This window comes from Chrysemys picta, chromosome 1, assembly GCF_011386835.1.
Source record: "Chrysemys picta bellii isolate R12L10 chromosome 1, ASM1138683v2, whole genome shotgun sequence".
Lineage (NCBI taxonomy): Eukaryota > Metazoa > Chordata > Testudines > Emydidae > Chrysemys > Chrysemys picta.
In genome coordinates, this window is record NC_088791.1 from 168,278,724 (window position 1) to 168,301,272 (window position 22,549).

The window sequence follows — 22,549 nt, forward strand, 5'->3', positions numbered from 1 at the left end:
AGGATGAAAGAATTGGGTCCTGTGTCCCAAACCATTTCACAGCCGTAACTAATAAATCTTTTCTGCTTGCTTGCAATACCATTCTATGAAAAACTGCTCCATGCTTCATCTCCTTTTTTTGCCAGCTCAAATTATTTTTGTTCTGTTTCCATCGTACAGTGCTTTACCTCCACAACCATTGTCCTGTGAGCCTCAAAGCCCAGGCCTGTTTTTCATAAAAGTGGCCTTTCAAGGCATCTGTTACAATTTTAAAAAGTACTTTTGATTTTAAGCTCTCGATAATGGGGCCAATTTCTGCCACAGAAAGAAGTAGAGGTATCTTAAATAGCAGAACAGAGTAAAGGAGATTGGATAAAGCTCTTAAAACTGGTCTCGTAAATAGCAGAACAGCCAGAAGTAATGCAATGCTTAGAGACAGTTTAAGGTTTTTTGGAGTAGAGCAGGGGCGGGCAAAGTTTTTGGCCTAAGGGCCACATCGGGTTTCGTAAATTGTATGGAGGGCCGGTTAGGGGAGGGGGTCGTGGCCCGGCCCCAACCTTCTATCTGCCCCCCATCCAACCCCCCCGTTCCCTGATGGCCCCTCTGGGACCCCTGCCCCATTCACATACCTCCACTCCCTGTACCCTGACCGCCCCCGGACCCCCACCGCCCCATCCAACCCCTCCTCTCATTCCTGACGGCCCCCCGGGGCCCCTGCTCCATCCAACCACTCCTTCTCCCTGTCTCCTGACTGCCCCCTGCCGCCCCATCCAACCCCCCCTCCTTCCTGACCGCCCTCCCCCAGACCCCTGCCTCCATTCAACCCCCTGTCCTGTCCCCCCGACCGCCCTGCCCCCTATCCACACCCCTGCCCCCTGATTACCCCCCGAACTGCCCTCTATCCATCCCCCCCTGCTCTGTGCCCCCTTACCGAGTTGTCTGGAGCACCGGTGGCTGGCGGCGCTACAGCCGCGCTGCCTGGTTGGAGCTGGGCCACGCCGCCGCCACCGTGCAGTACAGAGCACCGGGTCAGGCCAGGCTCTGCAGCTGCGCTGCCCCAGGAGCTCACAGTCCTGCCGCCCAGAGCATTGCGCTGGTAGCAGAGCGAGCAAGCTGAGGCTACAGGGGAGGGGAAACAGCGGGGGAGGGTCTGGGGCTAGGGCTAGCCTCCTGGGCCAGGAGTTCGCGGGCCGGGGAGGATGGTCCCGCTGGCCGTAGTTTGCTCACCTCTGGAGTAGAGTCTGAAAATTGATGTATTGGTTCTGTTTCAACATTATTGTTCTTTTTTTTTTTTTTAAGATTTCTCAAAATGCAGAGAAGAACCACTCCATGGAAGATCTAAGCAACTCTGTTATCACAGAAGAATTAAAAAAGGCTAATAGCCTTCCCAGTTTGGCTCCTGGACGCAAAACAGCAGATCGTGACAGACAACCCAAAGAAGGCTTTTTCCAGTTCCTTGGAAGCTTATTTAATATTGGATCAAAATCTTCTTTGGGAGAATCTAAACAGTCTACCCTCCGAGATGGACACAACAGACCTGGAAAGGATTTGCATAATCCAACTGCCTTTCAGGAAGATGGGATCACAAAGCATCGGAAAACTGAAATATTTGTCATTTCTACTGCTGGAACAGAAGAGGTAGCAGTGCCTAAAGAAGAGCCTACCTTGGTTAATATCGGGGAGGTTTGCTCTCAGGATTTACATAGAGGACAGGAACAAGCTGCTGATGCACTAATGTAAGTTCTAAAATTTGAATACTTAATTTTAATATTAAAAATGTCTAATGGCTGCAGTGACTAGCTCTGCCATACGTTTGGTAGATGTCCCATATCTGCAGACCTATGACAGTCTGGGATGCAATTCAGACCAGTGAGGGGTTGTGTCACCACCTGCCATGCAACTTTGGGTGCCTCACAATATTTTGCTGCTGTAGCTCCCACCTGGGCCACTCACAAACAGCATGCAGGTCACACCCTAAGTGTCTGTATAGCTGCAGTCTGCCAGCCATACATCAGTCACACTCTGGCTTCTAGCAGCCTTGGTTACTACTTGCAGGGTGACCCCAACACACTCCCAGTCCCGGATTTTCTCACAAAAACATGTGTTCTGCACTGTCTAGCCCACTCCTGGATAGTCCAGATATATTTGGTAAGATGTTCATCTAAAGGAATCAAAATACAAGTCTTCTACCTTAAATGGAATTACCCAAACATTTCACAACACTGGATTAATTGTAATTAAAGAATAAAACAAGTTTATTTAATGCCTTATACTTGTACACACTTAAAATCTCTCTCTTTGTAGTTAAAGTCAAATAGTTACAAGAGAAATAAAGATAAAACACTTTCTGAACTTAACAAAGTAGACTTGGTCAAGGTGAAGTTCTTACCACAGGATCACAGTAACATTGCTGACCAAATTCTCAGGTCAGGATCTGCTCCCAAAATCTAAAGTTTGTTTGTTTTGTTTTCTTAAGTGAAGAGAGAGAGAGATGGATAGGGAGAGAGAACATGGGGTGTTTTTGTCCCTCGCTTTCATAGTTCAGTCACCCTTTGAAATGTATTTTCCTGTGCGTTACCCCTTAGATAAAGTTAATGCCTGCTGTGAGGACAGAGATAAGGAGTCTGGAGGAGAAACAGGCTGCACACTGTTTCTTCTCACCTCTGTTTTGCTGAAATGCAGATTTTCCTTGCCTCCTGTCTTCTTCCCCCTCGCTGTCTGAGGATCCTGTTTAAAACTTGTATGTAAATTGGGGTAAATTCACATTCCTTTGCTTAAGGCAGACCTGTTAACCAGTTCTGCCTAATCAATAGGTTTGAACATGTGCCTAATTGGTGAGTTCGAACATATGCCTCCAACGTAGGAGGGGACATTTTCTCCAAGTATTAGAACAGTAGGGTAAGAGCTAGAGGGATCAGATAGTCCTGAAACACATTCAGCATTTCATGGGGGTGGAAGAAGGGAGGAATGAATTTATTTCTTTCCATCGCTTTATTTAGGCAATAACTATCAGGATTTTGTGTGGCCTTTTTATGTAGCATATTAATTGTAATATTTTTTCTGTACATATGTTCTTTTTTTTTTTTTTTTTTTTTGTTGCAAATAAGGATCCTAGATTTTAAAAATTTTCCATAGTCCTCTGCCTTGGTTATTTTCTGTAATAACTTCTGTACTTTTTGGTTTCCTTTATTCTTCAGAATTGTTTTGTAATCTTTAAAAGTTTATATAAAAATAGGTATTTAGCCTAAATTTGGTACATGTTACATTTCCAAAGGTACAGAAAGTGCAGTATGTTTCTACTCTGCATTTAGCAGCTAGAAAATAAAGTAAAGTAGAACCACAGAGTTACAAACACCACAACTGCAAACCGACCAGTCAACGACATACATCATATGGAACCGGAAGTACACAATCAGGCAGCAGCAGAGACCCAAAAAAAAAGCAAATACAGTACCGTACTGCGTTAAACGTAAACTACTACAAAACAAAGGGAAAGCAGCATTTTTCTTCCGCATAGTAAAGTTTCAAGCAGTATTAAGTCAATTAAGTCAATTCAGTTGTAAACTTTTGAAAGAACAACCATGACATTTTGTTCAGAGTTATGAACAACCTCCATTCCCGAGGTATTCGTAACTCTGGGTACGTCCAGACTACCCGCTGGATAGCGATCGATCTATCGGGGATCGATATATCGCGTCTCGTCTAGACGCGATATATCGATCCCTGAATGTGCTCCCATCGACTCCGGAACTCCACCAGGGCGAGCAGCGGTAGCAGAGTCGACGGGGAGCCCCGGCCATCGATCCCGTGCCGTGAGGATGGGAGGTAAGTCGAAATAAGATACGTCGACTTCAGCTACGTTATTCACGTAGCTGAAGTTGCGTATCTTACATCGACCCCTCCCCCCCAGTGTAGACCAGGCCTCTGAGGTTCTACTGTAGTGGATGTTGTCTACGTTCTGTATTACAAAGTTCGTATTATGTCCCTTGTAATGGGACAGATTGTGCTATCTGGGTAACATCTGTGATTGACAGCGGGGTGTGTGCGTGTGCATGTACAATATATGGGGAGGGGAGGTGTATATGTGTGAAACAAATGCAGTGTATCATTTTAAATAACTAGCTTCTGGTTAATATCTAGCATGTGAAATCACCCACAGAGAAGGACCCTGTTTTTGGTCTTGACCCTAGGATTTCCAACATTTTTCTTGTAGCCCTCTGCACATTTATCTGACATTTTGATTAGGATATGCTGATTGGGGTATCTGTAGCAGTTCTCTTGCAACTTTATTTTTGTTGGCAACGTGAGGGGGAAATAACACCTAGGGCTTTAAGAATGAAAGGGGGGACTTAACTTACTACTTTTTTTTTTTTTTTTTTTTTTTTACTGTTGCATTAAGTATATTCACCTAGTGTGTAATGTTTCAATTCCACTTGGGAAATTGGGATCTTTCTTAATAACATTTTGATACCTGCTTACAAGAATTGCTTCTATATTGAATCACTTCTGGGATATTACTCTTGTTGTCATTTATCTGTAGCTTTGACAGGCAGTCTTCTAACTACAAATGCTGAGGATGTGGCATCTGTGCAAATGTCCCTATGCTGTAGAGACTGAGATCGTGGTAATCAGGGCTCAAAAATAATTCTTGAAACCTACTAGAGTGAGGCTGAGGCAACTGCCAGTCTAGAACCTGTATTGCCATCACAAGGCTCTACCCTCTGCAATTTAAACAAATAACAGTTGTATACTCTTTAGCCTGAGTTGTATTTAATTGTAACACAGTCAGCCAACTTTTACTCAGATGGTTTATTATGGTAGAGCACAAAAAATGCAAGGCTCTTTCAAGACAGAAGATACAGCCCATGCCCTAAAAAGTATACAATCTATTTAATGCACTTTACACCTTTTACCTTTTTTAGAATTTAACTTGCTTTCCCTGCTCTTCAGTGAGCTCTTGAAGCGTATCTGCTGAATATATTATTTGCTGAATAATATATTCGCCTCATAGTTTCTGACTAGCCCTCAAACAAATGTATCAAATATTAAATATTCCCCAAATACTGTTTGACAGGCCTCCTTACTACACCACTCTCTTGCTGCAGCTGCTATTCTTCATTTTTTAATTATTTACCACTTGTCTTGTGGTGGCTCCTTAGGGGCACAAGCAGGTTGGGCTCCATTGTGCCAGGTGCTGTGCAAATATGATGGATTCCAATCCCTGCCCCAAAGACCTAATCTAAAAAGATAATGGCAATAACAGGTCTACACCCTTCCTGGCTCCATTCCACTTTTTCTCTTCTATAGTAGATCATGTGTATCTTTCCCTGCATTTTCTTCAGTGGTTCCTATTTTTCCTTCTATTCCTCCCACATTCCTCACCCTACTATTACCTCTTTCACTTTCCCAGCAATGTGTTCTCTGCCTCTTCCCCTGTCCCTACCATCCCCATTTCTTCCTCCAAAAATCTCTATGTATATTCTCCTCTACTTCTGTTTCCTAATTTAGCTCTCAATCTCTCCTGCCCACTCACCCCTGCCCTCTAACCAGGGCTGGCTCCAAGCACCAGCTTAAAAAGCAGGTGCTTGGGGCGGCCAAGGGAGAGGGGCGGCACCAGCGGCAATTCGGGGGCAGCAGGTCCCTCACTCCCTCTAGGAGCGAAGGACCTGCCGCTGAACTGCCGCTGCCGCCGCCGCCGGCGATCACGGCTTTTTTGTTTTGTTTTGTTTTGTTGTTTTTTGTTTTGCTTGGGACGGCAGAAATGCTGGAGCTGGCCCTGCCTCTAACATGTGAATCTTGGAAATGTAACCGGACATCTAATATCCAATAGAATAAAGATACAGGCCACAGACAATACCAGAAACAGGATAGTGGGAAGTAGGCTCTTGTCCAGGAGCAGCATGTGAGAAGCCATCCTTTCTTTCTTTCTCTTTCTCTCTCTCTCTCTTTCTTTCTTTCTCTTTCTCTCTCTCTTTTTCTGCTACCTTCCCCCTTCCCCAGCCTCCTGAGTGCTGTGCTGACATGATACATATCCACTCCTCTACCCCACCTCCTGCTTTCTAGGTACTGCAAGGTGAGTGTCTTTGGTAGGTTTAGCTTCTGATTTTCTAGGTGTTCCTGCACCGTTGTCATCCCTTATCTTTCCAAGAAGCAGAGTGAATTTTACTTGATTTTTGTCTGTTTGCCTGATGCCCACAGGATTATAAAAAGCAAAGGTGAAAACTGAAAAAAACAGGTTACTTTTGACACTGCAGCAGTGTGTGCAAACTCTAAGCACCGGTAGCTGAGATGCTGGAGCCATCTGTCTGCAGACTAAAGTTGGAAGCTGAACATTCCAGCTCCAGAAGACATACCCATGCTAGCTCTGAGATATCATGCTAAAAATAGAAATGTAGCTACAGTGGCGCAGGCTGCGTGCCCTGAATGTGTACCTATGGTCTCTTACAGGACCTTACTCGGGGAAGCTGGCCCCTCGCCCCACTGCTCACGCTTCAATTCCATTTTTAGTGTTCTAGCGCTAGTGTGGATGTATGCTTCATTCATATTTGGAGGTTCATATTTTCATTCATATTTTCTTCACAACTGATGGGGGCTTTTAATGGAAGCTTACATGCTGCAGAACTTGATGGCACTTACTCATGAAAGCTTCCTACTCCCTATAGTTGAGTAGGTTCTTAAGCCCAATTGCTGATGGTGAAATCAAACTTGCAGGGAGTATTAGGGTCAATCTTATATATAACCTTCTCCTGAAGTGCTGTCTAACTAAACTAAGTCAAAATGCATTTTATTCTAGATAACTGAATACATTTTTATTTTATTTTACTTGGCTTTGACCAGGTTAGCAAGGAAAGTGTGGGGTGTTTTTTTTTTCTGTTTTTTTTTTTTTTTAAATCTCTTCCATAATCTATTTGATTCTGGAGATGGCAGCAGCTATATATCTCTGTATAATATGGGTTTTTACTGGAAACTAATTTTTGCTTTGAATGGAAGACTTTTTTGTGTGTTTGGCAGTGGTAAATTTGTGTAAACATTGATTATATTTTACTTTTAGCCTACTTCTTTAAAATACAGTACCTTTGCCCTACCCCACACCATATTGTTGAGTACAGTAAAAACATCAGAGGACTGCTGTGCAATTCTGTTCTGCATACATTTTTCTCTTCTTGTTAAAAGAGCATGTTTTGAAAATTAGTTTGCTGTCTGGTGTGTGATGTCTGACTTACACACCATGTTGGTTTTGATTTACATTGTCTACATTTGAAAGTTGCACTATTTTAACTAAAGATGTGATTTTTAAATCAGATTAGTTAAAGTGCTGCAAATCCCTGTGTGGACACTCTTATTTCAGTTTAAACCAGACTTTTCATTTTAGATTAAGTTAATTAGCAGTAAATTTAAGCTAAACCAAATAAATGATGGCACTGAGGTTTGCACTGATTTAACTAAATCATTGTAAAAACAGATTGCAGTTAAAGTAGTGCAACTTTCACTTGTAGCCAAGGCCTTACTCAGGAAGTAGCTGTACTACTTCCTGCTGTATTGTAGTACCCTTCCTTTATTATACAAATTTAAAATAATTTCTCCCACTTCCCACAGCTTCCTCCCTGAGTATTGACCAATGGAACTGCTGACTCTCACTAAATGTCATTAGATTGTAAAAGTGCTCCTGATTGCAGGTGTTCTATCAAAATGGTTTTGTAGAGTGTAGTGAGTGGAGTAATTAGAAGGCACTTGGGAGCTAGAAACAGACAACATTAAAGGGGAAAAGACAAATGGAAAAGGACAGTGAAGAGAGAAAAGTGACTGGGAAAATGAGGGGACTTGGGGGAAGGGATGGTGGGAATATGCCTGTTTGCTTTTCCTGGTCTAGAGTATAGATGTCTGAGTGCATTTGAGGTAGGTCCACTCATAATATTAATTTAAATTGTGACTATAGCTTCCAACCTAGACATGACAGAAATCATAGAACAAGTCAAGAGTTTAATGATAACCAGCCATGCATTATTGAGCTTCCTTTCCCATGAGAAACACTCAGCATGAATTTCAGTTAATTCTAATCTGCTGCTGAAGATTAATTTTGGGGTTATCTATCATTAAATGGGAGGATATGATGATAAGCAATAGCAAGAGAATTACTAGCGTGCATAATCCTCATCAGCATTATTACTGTTTTTATTTTCACAACTAGATACCCCATGTATTAAAGGTCCCATTTTATTAACTACTACTTTCTGGAAGCAATGTTTTGCAAAACACTAGAAAATCAAAGCATACTGTCCTATAGTCTGAGGTTAGTTTTGCACTCAGTGGGAGGCCTTAGTTTTGGAAAAGACTCAAGCTTCCAGGCCTTAAGCCAAAGAAAGTGGAATTCATGAGCTTAGTCAGTGCATATGTGAGGGACAACGGACATAGGCCACATTATTCCTCCAGCACCCCAGCTGGCTGATTCACAGAGGCAATTATACCTAGAGGGGTTTTGGTCCTCTTGGCCAGATAGAAGTGAGTGGGAGAGGGGAAGGCAAGAGGAAAAAATAGTGATATGGAGCAAGGTTATTAGTTACTATTAAAACAAGGCTTTATAGTTGAGAAAACCGTACGAGAGCTACAGCTACAGTAAGTGAAGATGGTGAGCTGGTAAGAGTCTCAAGGTACCATTTGATTTTTCCATGTGTTTGAAATTGTTGATCATTTCATTGCAATTAAGAGCAATCTTCAGACTAGACTTTTTGCACTGTTAAATGCAGATTTGAGGGAGGAAAAGGTAGTGATATGGGTAAAATACTACTGCTAATAACACTACATTTAACTGCAGAAGGAGGAGTGTAAAGTAGGTTAATGGTTGCTAAGCTTAACAAAAATCTCTTATTATAAAAAAGGATGGATGTTTTATGTGGTATAATCTCCACTGGTTTGGGACTGATACAAAGGTGAGAAACTCAGGTTTGTTTTTTGCCTTTGCATTCCTCCTCAATTATGTTAAAAGCCAGTTACCCTGCAAACCTATTGTAGGGTTACCATACGTCCGGATTTTCCCGGACATGTCCGGCTTTTTGGGCCTCAAATCCCCGTCCGGGGGGAAATCCCAAAAAGCCGAACATGTCCGGGAAAATAGGGAGGGGCCGGCGCCGCTGGGTGCTGAGCCGGGGGTGCTCGGCCGGGGGCTGGCCCGGGGCCCAGGGGTGCGGGGCCGGCAGTGCTGGGCCGGGGGCTGGCCCGGGGCCCAGGGGTGCGGGGCCGGCAGTGCTGGGCCGGGGGCTGGCCCGGGGCCCAGGGGTGCGGGGCCGGCAGTGCTGGGCCGGGGGCCGGGGCCCAGGGGTGCGGGGCCGGCAGTGCTGGGCCGGGGGCCGGGGCCCAGGGGTGCGGGGCCGGCAGTGCTGGGCCGGGGCCCAGGGGTGCGGGGCCGGCAGTGCTGGGCCGGGGCCCAGGGGTGCGGGGCCGGCAGTGCTGGGCCGGGGGTGCTGGGCGGGGGGCGGGGCCGGGGGTGCTGGGCCGGGGGCCGGCAGTGCTGGGCCTGGGGCGGGGTCCGGGCCGAGGGCCAGCAGTGCTGGCCTGGGGGTGCTCGGCCGGGGGCTGGCACGGGGCCGGCACCCCAGGGCCCGAGCCGAGCCAGGCTGGAGACGCCGGGGCCGGCCACCGGAGGGAGCCGCTCGGTTGGGGGGGGTGGGGAGACTGGGCCGCGCCTGCTCCCCCTACCCCCGCTTACCTGCTGCCTGCTTCAGGCTTCCCGCGAATCAAATGTTCGCGGGAAGCAGGGGAGGGGGCGGAGTTGGGGCGTGGGCGGGGCTGGGGGTAGGGCTGGGGCCCTGTGCAGTGTCCTCTTCTTGGACACTCAAAATATGGTAACCCTAACCTATTGTATTCGTGGATCAACAGAATAGGAGCAAAACAATCTGAAAAAGTAGCTTTTCTTCTATCCCGTGTGTGTTCTTGTCACAATCTTGTCTTTTAAGTTACTCTAAAAGGAAATGGGATGGGAGAACTCATAAAATAGGGCCCCAAATAGTAAACACATACAATATTACTGCATAAAACCCTTGTCTCCCATCACATGGAATTATTTCACTGACTTTCCAATGTATATCACATTTTACAGACACATTATGGTTAGGTATTAAATTTCACACACTTAAGGCAGTTCTGCACTACAGCACTGCAACTGTGCAGCTGCACTACTGTAATACTTCAGTGAAGGTGCTACTGTACTGACGGGAGAGCTTGTCTCATCGGCATAGTTAATCCACCTCCTCAAGATGGTATCTATGTCGGTGGGAAAGCTTCTCCCATCCACACAGTATTTTCTACACCAAGGGTTAGGTCAGTATAACTGCATCATTTGGGGTGTGGATTTTTCACACTTCTGAGCAACATACCGGTAGTTCTACCAATGTAAATGTATAATGTAGACTCAGCCTAAAGGCTTGATCTTTCAAAACACTCCTGGGTGTGGTTCCTACTATCATAAGTACCTCAGCTGAATTCTCAGCACTTCTCTTAATAGTAATCATTGTGCTCTGTATGTTTCTGAAGGTAAAACTCATAAAATCTACCATTCATTTTGCTCTTTTTCCTTTTCTGAAAGATGTTGTTTTGCACAGTATTTTTCCACATTCAGGAGTTATGTATTTTGTTTTGTTAGGTATTAAGTGTGTGTGTGTGTGTGTGTGTGTGTGTGTGTATATAATATATATTGTTAGATTGAACAATATTATTTTTAATAGAACTAATGACCTAGAGGTTTATTGTTGTCTGCTTGACCTACACCTAGCTTGTAGTAAGTTTTTGTAATGTTCGGTAACAATAAGTGGATGTAGTGTATAATAAAATGTTCAACAATAGTACTTGCAAAACTGCACGACTTATTTTTGGATTTAGTGAGCAGCCTTATTACACTGATTGCTGAAATATATTGACTAGAGGAAAGCTAAAATTTCATGCAGATTAAATACATTTTGAAAATACTAATAGTTTCAGTTATGAAAGTCTGAAGAGTTGGTAAAATACACTCTCATATCTTGGTTATTTGGGTTGCCTATTGACACTGGATGATGATGGTGGTGGTGGTAGTATTACTTCATACCCAAAGATTTTTTTATAGTTTGGATTGAATATATCGCTTTTCCTTAGTGTATTTGAATTTAATATTTAATATCTTGATTTAATATAACAATTCCATTGTTAATAAATAGGAAGATGATAATTTGTATTGCAACACAACTTGTGTGTTGCAAAACAAACCTGGATTTTATGTGGAAATACCTCACATTTTATAGGCTGCTGATTATATAGAATGTTCATATCTTAATACCACATATAAAAATTCAAAAATTCACTGCATATTTTGGCCCTTACCCTATGAACATATATACATCTGAGTCACTTTACCCAGATGAGTAGCCCCATTGAGTTCAGTGGGACTGCTCACGTGCCTAAATGTTCGTACAACTGGGGACTTGGTACAATATAAACAATATGGAAATGAGAGTTTATACTGCTCAAGTCCATACAGAATGGAACTCTGATTTTTAAAATGAAAAATTTGTACCTTTTTAAGTGTATGTTCAGGTTATATACAGAATGATTGTATACACTCATTGATCCTCATTGAAAGAAATAAAAGCCTTTATTTTTCTGCCCAATTTTATTAGTGAATGAACAAAAATACCCTGCTTCTCACTTGGATTATTTGCATAAAAATCCCTTAACTATAGTAAAATCCTCCCAGTGGGGGTGGATTAAATGTGAACTGCAAGGGTATGTCTATACTGGAGGTAGGAGCATGCCTCCCAGCCTGTAGACAGACACGTTAGCCGAGCTTGAGCTAACACGCTAAAAATAGAAGCGTGGATGCCGTGGCACAGGCTAGCTGCCTTGACTACAATTCCACCCAACCTCCTGGGTCTGAGCTCAGGTGGCTACCACGAGCCACCACCTGTGCCACAATGTCCACGCTGCTATCTTTAGCGTATTAGCTTGAGCAGAGCTAACATCTCTGTCTACCAGGGCTGGGAGGTACGCTTTTGCTGCAGAGTAGACATACCTCTATGCTATGCTAAGACTGCCTGGGTTTTTTTGTCTGTATTTTTACAGACTAGTTAGTCTTACATTAGAAATCAAAATCTTCACTTCCCTGTTTTTGCTGGAGGGCTCTCCAGTGCACTGGAGAGCTATAGCGGGAGAGGGACATCACACTCACCTGCAACTGTGTGCTGCAACTTTCCCAGCCTTCAGTTAAGAAGAAGGAAGACACCGAGTCAGACTGTTTAAAAAATTTTAGGGGGGAGACTTGTTTTTGGTTTAGATAGAGTTAACACAAAAGAGCTTTTTAAACACTCTGACTCAACATCCCCTCTCCCCTCAGTTGAAGGCTGGACAGCTGCAGGTCAGGTTCAGCTGTATGTGATCTCACTTGCCCATCCTAGCTTTCCAAAGTCCTCCAGTAAAAACAGGGAAGTCAAGATTTGCAATTCCCATTATTTTCTTATGTGGAAAAAATAGAATTGTTTGAAAGGTTTGGGTGATAAAGGAAAGCTTTGAGGTCACCCTTATTACATCATGAAAGAGTAGTAAAAGATAAGTAACATTTTTTTCTTTGAAGTTAAATATAAGACTAATTAGTGCCTGAATCCACCAAAAATATTTCCCAAGTTTCAGGGCCCATTAGTTAGATATTTCCTCCAGCACCCAATCAGACTTGCCTCATTCCTGTTCTTCTCATTCACTGCCCTTCCCTCGGTCCCTACCTCCACTCCCTCCAGAAAGCATCAAATAACTTTATTTTCCCCACAAACGTTTTTTGCCTCTTACAGTTCTGTTGTTCTTTCTTGTACCCTCTTGTTCAGGGATGAGTTACCAGGTCCAAATTCAAAAGCAAACAAATTTCTCTAGCCATTTTCAGTTTTAGTGACCCTAGATTTTACTGTTAACGTTAGTAGGGTAAAATATTTTCAGATGGGTGTGACTTAATTTTGAAGATGTACCCTTAATAGGTCTCTTTGATGGTGTTACTTTCTAATAAAACTTTTGTGTTTGTAGGGGTACCCATATACTATGTTTCTGTTATCCTAGTATAAAGAAAACTCTTGATGTATTTATTGCATCATTAGAAGTTGGTTTATTCTGCAATTTAAAAAAAGTAGTATTGTATCATTTGTTCTCCAAATCAGCAAGCTAACTGTAGATCAATGATAGTGAAGACTGTTTCAATATTCTACTGCACTAAAATGATATTTTTTGTTGCAGGCAAACTGAATGTAAGCCAGATGCACCAGCAGTTACTTATGCAACATATCGGGGTTCTGTACGGATTAAGCAGCTACTAAAGAAACAAGCAGAGGAGGCACTAAGAAGAGAAGAAAATACTGAAGGCAAACATATTTTCACTGTGACTGGAAATGGAGAAGTCCAAACTGCTATTCTTCCAAACTCACCATCTAATGTAAGCGTAGAAATTACAGAACACATGTCAAAAGAGAATCAAAAGGATGATGCTAAAGATGGCAAGGAAAATGTTGAAGCAAACCTCTCTGCAGTTAAAATGGAATTGAAAAAAACAGATGTTGCTAAGCATATCTTAGATAGCAGTGAACATGGAACAATTGAAAACACCTCTGCCTCATCCACTGAAACAAACTCCAACAGCAATCACATTGGAGAACTAGATTTGTTTGTTTCCTTAAATCATGCTCCAGTTTCTGATACACCAGAAGTTAATAGAACTCATTTTCTAGACTCAGTATTGTCAGCCAGAGACAACAGTAGTTCCAATTACCAGATTATGGATTCTCTTAAAACAAATTCTGGAAACAACAGCTTGGCTGAAAAGGGGGAGAGAACGTTAGAAGAAACAGAAGCTCAGTTTCAATCAGACAATAATGCCACTTTTAGCTTTGATAAAGGAATAAATTCTTGTGTTCAAGTATCTCATGAAGACTCTCAGGAGACAATGCAAAATGATTGTGTGTGTTCATCCAAAACAAAGAGAGGGGCAGTTGATAAAGAACTACCATTGATAGAGGGTGAATATGCCTGTAATAGTCATATTGGTAGTCAGTTGGCGCTAAAGTTGGATGTCCAGATGTCCCCCTTTAGTAGCACTGCATTTCAACATCAGGCAGATGAGTGTGTAGAAAATGCAAATAAAGATAGTGGTCCAAAGATGGATGATTCAGAAAAATATGTGGTGGCTGAAGAAAGGGAGCAAGAAACACAAACCTGTCTAGCTAGTGTTCATTTTCCTTTAAATCAAGAAAGATGTACTGAAAAGTTATCGGAGGCTGTGAAGGACATAAAATTTTGTGGAGTCAATAAATTGATGGTAATAGACAGTCTACCCACTTCAGTGCCCTCTGCCAAAACTGTTAAAGATACTGGCATGGACATAGTAAACAGTCCAGATATTAAACAGTTTAATGAGTCAGGGAAACCAACACATGTCCAAAATGACCCCTCTGTAACTCTTGAGGGTGAATCTAAGGATATCAATACAGAGAACACTTCCGTACCTTCCCTTGAATCTGAAGATGTTGAAACCACTAAGGTTTCATCTAAGTCTGCAGAGGTAAATGTTGCTGGCATATCTCCATCAGCCATTGAATGTGGAAGTGTGAAGTCCCATTTGCCACCTCCTATCGTAGAATCTGAAGATGCCAGCCTTAGCAAAGCTATAACACCTGTAAGTATCGCCAAGATTTCTCCTCCAGTCCCTGACGTTGAAGATGGTAGCTTGGCTAATATTCCTTCTCCTATCCACAGATCTGAAGATGAAACCATGGCCAAAAAAGCAACCAACGTACAAGATGTTAAAAAAATCAACATTTCTCCCCCTGATCATGTGCGTGAAAATAGCATGCCTCTTAAATCTGAAGGGATGACCCTCCCCAACAACGTAGTTCCTGCCAGGGTGCCCAACCTTACTACTCCTTCCCTTAAAACTGGTGAAGTCTTTGTAGCCAAAACATCAGTTTTATCCACAGAGGATAATAGGTCAAAGACTACTTCTCAAACCCATGAAACCAGAGATAAGAGGGTAGAGGAGATTGTTCCTAAAACTGTGAATGCCAATATGACCAATATTTCTCCTCCACCCTCTCAGTCTAAAGAAATCTGTTTCTCTAAGCTTTCCTCCCCTGCTCTTAAATCAGAAGTGAATACCTTTTTTGAGGTTCCTCATTCTCCCCTGGGGTCTGGAAAGGATGCTTTGACCAATCATTCTTCTGTCTTTGAAAAGGGTGTCGGTTTGGAGGTTATTTCAGTGACAACACCTAATTCTGAAGATAGCAATCTGGTGAAGATTTCTGCTATACAGGAAAACAGTAACAAGTCTAAGACGGGACCTGCCATACTTAATTCTATAGACTTCAGCCAGTGCAAAATACCTTCTTCTGCTTCTAAATCCGAAAATGTCCAAATTGCCAAATTATCGGTTACGTCTGACAAGGTCAGTGAATCCAAATGCGCTTTTCTTGAAGGTGATACACCTAAGATGGTGGCTTCTTTCTTGGAAAATGGAGATGTCAGTGCACCTACAATTATTTTTCCTGCGTTTGAAAATGCAGATGTCAGTATGACTCAGATTTCACCTTGCTCTGAAGACATCAGTGCTAAGCATAAATCTTTTCCCCTAGAATCTGATGTCATTTTAGCTGAAAGTGACTATTCTACTCCTAACTCAGAGGATATTTGCATTCCCAAGCTTCCTTCTCCTACTCTGAAGTCTAAAGAAATCTCCAAGCTTTGTCGTTCTTCCCTTGAAACAGCAGATGGCTTGGACAGTATTAATTTCCCTATTGTTGAGTATGAAGTTGTTAAAAAGGGCAAAATTTCATCCAGATTTAGAGTTAATGATGAGACTGATTATGTACCTCCAGATGTACCTCCTGCCCAAAAGCTTGAAGATGTCTGGTTAACCAAATCCATAACATCAACTACCTGTCCTTTGGAACTTGTGGAAGTGAGTTCTAGTGTAGACTATACTAAGGATGTGCACAAAATTCCTACAGAGCAAGTAAATCTTTGCGACCATATTCCTGCAATGACAAAAAAACGAGCTAAAATGAATGATCACACGGCTTCGTTTACAAAATCAAGCAACGTCTATTCTCAGAAAACATGGGAAGATATGGAAACAGGAAAGCAAGTGCACACTGAATCCCAAGACACTGCTCTATTTAAAAAGGCTGAAGAAATCGTTGATGCGGTTTTACACTTGGCCATAGAAGAAATAAGATCAAAACAAGCAGCTGGTGTCTATCAGCCTTGTGGCAACAAGGACAGTTTAATAAAGCTGGATATCCTAAAAGAACAGAAAACTGGAAAGATACAGTTGGAAGCAAAAGTAAAACATTTTAATGAGAGCTATGCAGGAAGCTCCTCTGAAGTTAAAGGAAAGGAAACAGTTGCTACAAATACTCAGGCTGAAAAGATACCATTTAACATCACTCATAAAACTGACCTACATAGTTCAATAGCACTAAAAGCAAAAGAAATAATTGATGAAGTTATTAACTCAGCCAAACAAAAACTGATGTTTAATCAGCTTGAAAACAGTGAGAGTAAGAGCCCTTCTAAAAATGTTGTGCTTAAACATAAGGCTGGATTCTCAGAGACTCTAAACACTGATGTTCAATTAGCTGCCAAAACTCAAGAAATAATCAAAGAACCCTTGGGTTTAAACCAAATAGGCAAGGAATTGACCCAGAATGTTGCTAGGGACTGTGAAAAATCAGGTTGTTCAGTTCCTTTACTTCTAAATAGTGTAGAAGGCAGCACAGATTTGACCATAGGAGGAGAAACGGTACCAAATAATGTACTTTCACATCAAAGAAATGGACTTCTACATTCTGATGATTTAGCAAGTCTGGAATCTGACCTTGCAATAATAGCAAAAGATGAATGCTCTAAAACTGTCTATGATAGTACAGTTATGACAGAAATTGGTGATAAAACTAGCATTTGGACAGCTAGCAATAAATCTGAGGAGACTTTACATGTATTAAATGGAGATACTGTTATGATTGAAGAGAGGATGCCACCCTTACAGTTAAAAGATTTGTGCAATAATACAAATGTGCCAGAACACACATCAATGCCAAACTTGACTTTTAATTCATCATCTTTCCTGCATGATGAAGACTATACCTGCATACCTAGCAAATCCAAAGATGAAAGTAGTCTTTCAGGTTTAGACAAAAGTTGTGCAGGTAAATGTCTGCCAGAACTTTGTTGCAAGGAGGAGGATTCTGTGTTTGTACAGGAAAAAGCAAACCCAAAAGATTCACAAGCTAACAGTGAAGAAGGCAGTGGAAAAACAGAGGAAGCAAATGAGATACCGCAGGATAAAAACAGATTAAACACACAGTTCATTGTGTCTGAATCATCTGTAACTGTTAAGGACATTGAAGGGAAAATTTGTTTCAACTCAGATTTTGCCAATAAAGATGAGACACTGAAATCAACACTGATGATGGATCAAGATTTACAAAGAGATAACACACTTGGAGAAGAGTGTCTGAATAATAATAATGATACAGAGGAACTGACAAATCTCTTAGCCTTTTCTCCACAAGATGAACAGTGGGAAAGCAGTTCTTTATTTACCGTATTGTACGATGGCTCCCCTCAAGATGAGAACCAGTTCGTTTCAACTGACAAAAAGCAAGTTCACTCCATCTCTCCTCCTGACCTGTCTCTGGATAATATTGAACATCTTTTGATGTGTGAAACAGCAAAGAGCAAATATGAGCCTGTCGATGCTTATGAAAAGGACAACAAATTAAATGAAACATTAGATAACTGCAGCTCAGAGTCATTTATGACAGTGGAGGCAAAGCGGTTTAAAATTTACCCATTCTCTTTGTCTCCTATATATGAAGATGACAGCCCACAAGAAGACCAGCTGTCTATTGATGTCTCACCAGGAGACCATTCTAATGGAAAATCCAAAGACGATGCCAACCATTCCTCATCCGTCTTGTCACTTCTTCAGTCAGTTTCTGAGCGTTTGAAATTTAGTAACCAGTTCAGTGAGGAGGATGAGGAGGAATCTTATGAAGAAAACATGATGGATGTTCAGAAAGAAGATTCTATTATGAGCCAGTGGGCAGGCAGCTCAAACATGGTGCTTCTAGAAAATGACCAAGAAAGGGCTCCACTTTCCAAACAGTCACTCATGTATTCAAAAGAACCGCTTAGCTCTAGACAGCAATCAGAGCCATTTCCAGAAGAAGCATGTCTTTTTCCTAATCCGACACATTCTACTCAGTTTCAACAGAAAGCTGATGCTGCCACGAAACCTCTCTCTAGGAGTGTGTATTACCAGTATTTTCAGACAGCCAGCAATTATTCGTGTGAGAAGGGAGTCAGATTTGGAAGTGTCCTTCAGGATGGATTATTGCCAAGGGCTCATAAGCCTCAAGACAATAATTTGCCAGAATCAGGAGCTTTTCCAGTGGTAAGTTGTCATGTTATGTAAGTAATAACTAAAATGATGATGAACCCCGTTGCAATTACCATCCTTTAATAAAAATCTTAACTGTCTTATCTAAATTCATTCAGTTGTAGGGTACGAGGTAAGCCTATGATTGCAGACAATTACGTTTTCTCATTGAAGCATTTTATAAATAAAATGCACCCAGTTACTGGGGCCAGATCATAAACAGTAGAGGAGATCCTGCAGCTTCTAACAGTAAAACAGCAAGTAAATAAAAAATATGCTCAATAATAGCAACATACAGGCTTGTCCTTTGAATGGCATTTTAAATGTGAAGATGACTGGGACAAGGCACACAGAGAGTTCAAGGAGGGGAACAAAATTGTCTTTATATGAAAAACTGTTCTTTTACATTTACTCTACTTTTATTTTATTGTTCCTTTGCTCTCTGAGAATATGGTTCAGTGTTTAGTGTATCCTTCAATTCTTCTGTAGGCTCCAACTCAGGCTACGTCTACACTTACAGTGGCATGTGAGTACAGGCATTGCACACCCCCACCCCCAGCATGGGTATAAATAGTGTAGATGGGAAGCACTGCTTATGTGAGTAGAGTACAGACACATCAGAATATTAGGGTGTATGCTCTACACATCCAAGCAGTGCCTCCCATGTCTACACTGCTGTTTTAGAAGTGCAGTATCCAGTGGGCTCCTCCCTGATGGAGCCTTTCCCCACCTCAGCGAAAGGCTCCTACAGCAGGAAAATGCTCTGGCAGTTGGGGAGGCAACTGGAAAAGGCTTCAGCATCTTCCCACTGCCAGAGCCTCTCACTGCTGCGCGTAGCTACGTATCACAGTGTGCACACAACCTGCTTTTCACTGTGCTACATGTACCATACACTCTGCCACAAGTGTAGACAAGGCCTCAGCTGCAGTCAAATATTCAAGCTCTTTCTACAGATTAGCACTCTTGTTTCGGTTTATTTAAAGCAAGGTCAGTTGAGAGGAGAGAAGTAGTATTTTGTGATGATTTGGGGAAATGGAAGAGAGTGCTTACAATTAAGAGTGTCATAGCCTGAAGAAATAAGTTCTGGTGTGGTACAATATCTCTCTTTTCTAGTTTGGGGAAGCGGTGTGTGAAAGGAAATAGTTCTACATGGTTTTGATTTTTGTTCAAGCTCTCCTAATCTAATATGTGTGGGGTTTTTAAGGATTATTTATTTGACCCACTGCATTAAACTGCCTAGGCCTAATTTGCATAACAATGAGACTAGGATCAGCTGTTGTCACTAATTAAAGTAATATGTTTTAAAGGAATACTGGTCTTAAACAATTTTGTGCGCTACTATTGTAGTTTTAATAGTTATTTTCCACATCATTTTAATTTCAGAATCTTATTGACAGGAAAAGCCTCAAATGCAATCCAAGACCAGGAAAAGTAAGTATGATCTTGTCACGGTGTAGGTGAATATGGATTAAATCACCATTAATATTTTAAGGAGTAGCAAAATTTTGAAAGAAAACATGTTATGTCAAATTTGAGTACTTGTAATGCTGCACATGCTAATCATGAGATTAGATGCAAAAAAAATTCCAGCCTAGGGGAAACCTACTTAGTTTGTCTAATTATTTAGTTCAGCTAGGGTTACCATACGTCCGGATTTTCCCGGACATGTCCGGCTTTTGGGGGCTCAAATCCCCGTCCGGGGGGAAATCCCCAAAAGCCGGGCATGTCCGTGAAAATCGGGAGGCTCGGCCGGGGCCGGGGTCGCGGGGCCGGGGGCATGGTGCTGGGCCGGGAGCCAGGCCGGGGGCCAGGCCGGGCCAGGGTCGCAGTGCCGGGCCGGGCCCGCGAGCCGGGCCGGGGTCAGGGGGCCGGGGTCGGGGAGCCGGGTCGGGGAGCCGGGCCGGGCCCGCGGGGCTGGGCCCGCGGGGCTGGGAGCCGGGCCGGGGTCGGGGAGCCGGGCCGGGGTAGGGGAGCGGGGAGCCGGGAGCCGGGGGTGGTCGGCCGGGGCCGCGCCTCCTCCCCCCCCCCCCTTACCTGCTTCAGGCTTCCCGCGAATTAAATGTTCGCGGGAAGCAGGGGAGGGGCGGAGACTTTGGGAGGGGGCGGAGTTGGGGCGGGGGCGGGGCTGGGGGCGGGGGCGGGGCCCCCGGGAGTGTCCTCCATTAGGAGGCACAAAATATGGTAACCCTAGTTCAGCAGTCTACAGTTGAAGAAAATATGTGCAATGCTGGTAGCGCATATACAAAATCAGAATCTGTTTAATAAAAAGCAAAAATTAGGAACCTAATCCATGTGTTGAAGTGCCCCTTGTTCACATATAATGTCTATTGTTTTAGATGATTATTTATGACATTCCTGGGGAGAAAAGTAAACGAGAAATATACCATGATCTACCAGATGCCACATCCTGGATCTTTCCAATAGGAACATTGCTTAGAGTTATTAGAGGATGGTAAGAAATCCATGCCTTATTTAAATGGCATCTTTTCAGAAGATAAATGTGTGTATTTTTCTTGTACCTCTGCCTCAGTTATTTATAACACAAACCTGATATGCAGGGCATCTTTTCTTGGTTTATAATTACAGTGACATTTACAAGTAAAGCAATATGGTAAGTATTCCCTCTGCTGGGAACTAGCTTAAAGCAGAAGGAAGTTTGTTTTGTAACCAAAGCTAAGTTTTCACAGTTTAATTTCATTAACCAAGTGATGTTGCAAAATGAGCTGTAGACATACATGCTCAACTGCTGTTTGAAACATGGCATTAAAAAGGGAGCATAGAAGTAGTGGGATACAAAAGAATATTTAGGATAGACTATATGAATCTTTCTAAATCCATTTGCAAAGCTTTAGTGCACAATGAGATAATAGATGCTTTGGAAAGCTAAGGCTTGGAATGCATCTGTCATACATGTGTGCCCACAGTTATTTTATAGAGCATAGACTTCTTGACGTAAGTCCATCATACCATTCAACTCCTCCACACCATAATACCGTTTCATGGTAACATTAATATAGTTTGAGACTGGCCCAGTTATTTCTTATGTTTTATGCTTGTTTAGTAACCACTGGATGCCATAGTGGTAGTTGCATGTTTTACCATTATATGAAATCCAGGACCCGGCTTCGTTAATTTGTCTGAACTAGGAAAGTAGGATGTTTAATTTGCTTAGCTTTTTCACTTACTGGTTAGATTTCTGCAAATAAGGCTTTTAATCATGCTGGTTAGTTTGGGAAACCGAGCTATATAATAGAAGAGAAGCAATGCCTATTTTATTTTATTTTTTAGTACAGAAATGAAGCACAACTTACGTTTAACAAGTGGTATATGAATAGAAAGGGACAGTGCCTGAAGGGGTACTGATAACGGGCTTACTGGAAAGAGCTCTCTACAGATCTTGCCTAGCATGAGTATTGTATTGCCATGGTTCTAGTCTGCATAATAGTTACAATTCTCTTAATGATTTCATTATTACAGCTGGATTTTGTATGAAAAACCAAAATTTCAAGGAGAGAAATATGTGCTAGAAGAAGGAGAAATGGTCCTGAATAGTCTTTGGGATCTTCGGGACATGAAACGCCATCCAAGGAACCTTGCAGTTGGTTCTATCAAACACGTAACAAAGGTATAGACTTGGTTGATAATAAGACACAAAATGCAAACGTTAACATCAATACTAGCAGTGTCCTTGTAAGAATGGACGCTGCATGTCTGCTGTAGGTTTCCTGTCTCGTTGTCTTCAGACTAGTGGCCAGCGGACCTTCAGACTGTTGACACAAGTCTCAGAGTTTTGGCTGCTTCTCTGAACCTTTTGAGCCTTACCTCTCTGTCCAATTCTTCACCTTTCTTCTTCCCAACCCAAGACTGTAGTCTTCACTTTCTTCTTAAGTGCCTGAGTCTACTCATCTTCCTCTGAATGTAACAAGCAGATAGTTTATATGCTCTTGCCCCACAAAAACCCTCAGTCTGACTCATAAACAAGGTGCCCCTTCTTTATCATAGATATTTGATTGCCCAATTTAAGTAATAGGAATTAATTCTGATTCTTTGTTACAAATTTCTGTTAAACATTGGACTGTCCACAACAGTCTTTCTGGTTCTCTAATGGTTGCTAATTATTATCTGTACCAAATATCC

At 42.3% G+C, this 22,549-nt stretch overlaps 1 protein-coding gene across 4 annotated transcripts in view; it reads left to right on the forward strand.

The window, feature by feature from the left end:
- CRYBG3 (crystallin beta-gamma domain containing 3) overlaps positions 1–22,549 on the forward strand; it is a 136,971-nt gene that overhangs the window by 46,525 nt on the left and 67,897 nt on the right. For 3 of the 4 annotated variants that reach the window (XR_010599826.1, XM_065589255.1, XM_065589258.1), the window contains 5 exons: positions 1,279–1,715; positions 13,219–18,427; positions 19,796–19,843; positions 20,749–20,864; positions 21,890–22,037. Coding sequence is in view for 3 of the 4 variants with exons in the window: in XM_065589255.1 (XP_065445327.1) it covers positions 1,279–1,715; positions 13,219–18,427; positions 19,796–19,843; positions 20,749–20,864; positions 21,890–22,037 (5,958 nt within the window). In the remaining variant the exon portion in view is untranslated. The remainder of the gene's footprint in view (positions 1–1,278; positions 1,716–13,218; positions 18,428–19,795; positions 19,844–20,748; positions 20,865–21,889; positions 22,038–22,549) is intronic. The other variant, XM_065589262.1, reaches the window with a different exon arrangement.